Source organism: Triticum aestivum, chromosome 4B (genome assembly GCF_018294505.1).
Source record: "Triticum aestivum cultivar Chinese Spring chromosome 4B, IWGSC CS RefSeq v2.1, whole genome shotgun sequence".
NCBI classification, from domain to species: domain Eukaryota; kingdom Viridiplantae; phylum Streptophyta; class Magnoliopsida; order Poales; family Poaceae; genus Triticum; species Triticum aestivum.
This window is the reverse complement of record NC_057804.1, coordinates 659,444,593-659,446,859: the sequence shown is the minus strand read 5'-3', so window position 1 is coordinate 659,446,859 and position 2,267 is coordinate 659,444,593. Positions and strand designations below refer to the sequence as shown.

Here is a 2,267-nt window from a genome sequence, read left to right as displayed (position 1 = left end):
AGGGAGTACTTGTTGTGGTTTTATTTCTATAAAAAACTAGAACCACGACAAGTATTTTGGAATGGAAGGAGTAGTTATGTATTTGGATTAGATGTGACTTGTAGTTCTAGGTAGAGAATTCAGTCATAAAGCTAGATATTTTGTCTGTAACTTAAATAGAGGAGAAGGCAGGAAGGCACCAGAAGGGGACGCAGTCACCGCCCTAGGTGCCGACCCATCAGAGATGCAGTTGATGATGGCGCAGCGTAGAAGACGACAGAAGCACAAGAGTTCAAATTCAGTCGTCATCGTCCGCTTCACTCCCGCTAAGACTGAGGGGGAATGTTAGAAGTATAATTATGTTTATTAAGTTAGAGATTAGGAGTTAGAGGTATGATTGGTTTAAACCATGTACGACTTGTCCCCTACTTCAAGTCTCTCTCTCATATTGTGCTCTATATAGATATCTCACACCTGGGTCAGATCAGCACAACACAAAAACAATATTCTAGGCGTCCAATATAATATATTTTCTACATAACTCTAGTATAGTTTTGTTAGAAACCTCGAGTGATCTAAAAGTAGTAGCATGCCTTATGCTTTCTAGTTTCCAGCAATATATCGTCGGATTAGTAGCAAAATCCTAACTGCGGGTGCCAGAGTGCATGTACAAATGTAGAACAGCTCAACCACCTCTTTCATCATTCCTTTGGGGCTCAAAACAACGTGGGATCCAAGCCAGCATGCATGGTGGTGTGATTTCCTCTATATATACCCCCATCTTTCATTCCTTTGGGGCTCATTCTCATTGCAATCACTTAGACACCACACACACACACTCTCCATGCATGCATGATCCTGCAAGCAAGCAATTGCAAGCAGCAGAGGATCTATCAAGAATTAATGCCTATGCAGCTGTGTCATCCTTGCCTTGCTGTGTATGGCATTCTTTTGCTTCTTTGTTGGCCATTCGCTTGTGCCCATGCTTATGCATCTCAGAGCCGGCTTGTCCCTGGCAAGCCGCTCTCCCCTGGGAGTGTCGTCGTCTCCCAAGATGGGGTGTTTGCCCTGGGATTCTTCTCCACCGATGGGGATGGGGAGAAGCGGCAGCGCCACTATGTGGGCATATGGTACAACAGCATCCCGGAGCGCACCGTGGTATGGGTTTCTAACCGTGCGGCGCCCATCACCACTAACCTTTCCTCTGCAAATCTTGCGGTGACCAGCAGCTCCGGCATAGTGCTGTCTGATAGCGATGGCCGTGCCGTGTGGACAACCAACAAGAGCATCAGCATCAGCGCGAGCGCGAGCGCGAGCACGGTGGAAGCAGTGTTGGACAACACCGACAACTTCATCCTTCGGTCGTTGGCCGACAGTGCCATACTATGGCAAAGCTTCGACCACCCTACCGACACCCTCCTCCCCGGCATGAACCTGAGGCTGAGCCACAAGACGCTCCCACTGCAGCACCTCGTGTCGTGGAAAGGGCAGCAGGACCCATCCCCCGGCGAGTTCTCGTACGGCGCGGACCCTAGCAACCTCCTCCGGTGCTTCGCCTGGAACGGGTCGAGGCCACACCGGCGAAGCCCGGTGTGGACAAGCCACCTCTACATGGGCGGATTCAACGAGTCGGCCATTTACATGGCCTTGCATCACGCCGGCGACGAGGTGTACATGTCCTTCGGCATGCCGGCTGGCTCCTTCGTCCAGCTGGTGAGGTTGGAGATCGACTACTCAGGCAAGGTAAATATACTAAGCTGGCAGAGCAACATGTCCGCATGGAGGGCCCTGTACGCAGAGCCTCAACATGAGTGCAATACGTACGGCTACTGCGGTCCTTATGGTTACTGCGACAACACACAAATCGTCCCGGTTTGCAAGTGCCTTGACGGTTTTGAACCGAGGGATGCTAAAGGATGGATCTCCGGTAGCTTCTCACAGGGATGCCGCCCCAAGGAGGTGCCAAGGTGCACCCATGGAGACAGTTTCTTGGCCTTTCCGGGCATGAAGGTCCCGGACAAGTTCCTTCGTGTCCCGAGCAGAAGCTTTGATGAGTGCACCGAGGAATGCAGAAGCAATTGCTCCTGCGTGGCATATGCTTACTCCAAGATGAGCAACATAGATATTGACGGGGATGACACAAGATGCCTGTTATGGATAGGCGATTTTATCGACATGGAGAACAACCATCAAGGAGGGGAGAACCTCTATGTTCGGACTAAAAGATTGCAAGGTATGCATCACTCCACTTTCTCTGCTTGCTTATGTTTTACTGTGTGTGTGTGTTC

At 50.4% G+C, this 2,267-nt stretch overlaps 1 protein-coding gene across 1 annotated transcript in view; it reads left to right on the top strand.

Moving 5' to 3' along the window:
* The first annotated feature begins 13 nt into the window (after window positions 1-13).
* Window positions 14-2,267, top strand: part of LOC123090389 (S-locus-specific glycoprotein S13-like) — a 9,994-nt gene continuing 7,740 nt past the window's right edge. Inside the window, exon 1 of the mRNA XM_044511712.1 lies at window positions 14-2,259. Coding sequence (XP_044367647.1) covers window positions 832-2,259 — 1,428 coding nt within the window. The 5' untranslated portion in view covers window positions 14-831. The remainder of the gene's footprint in view (window positions 2,260-2,267) is intronic.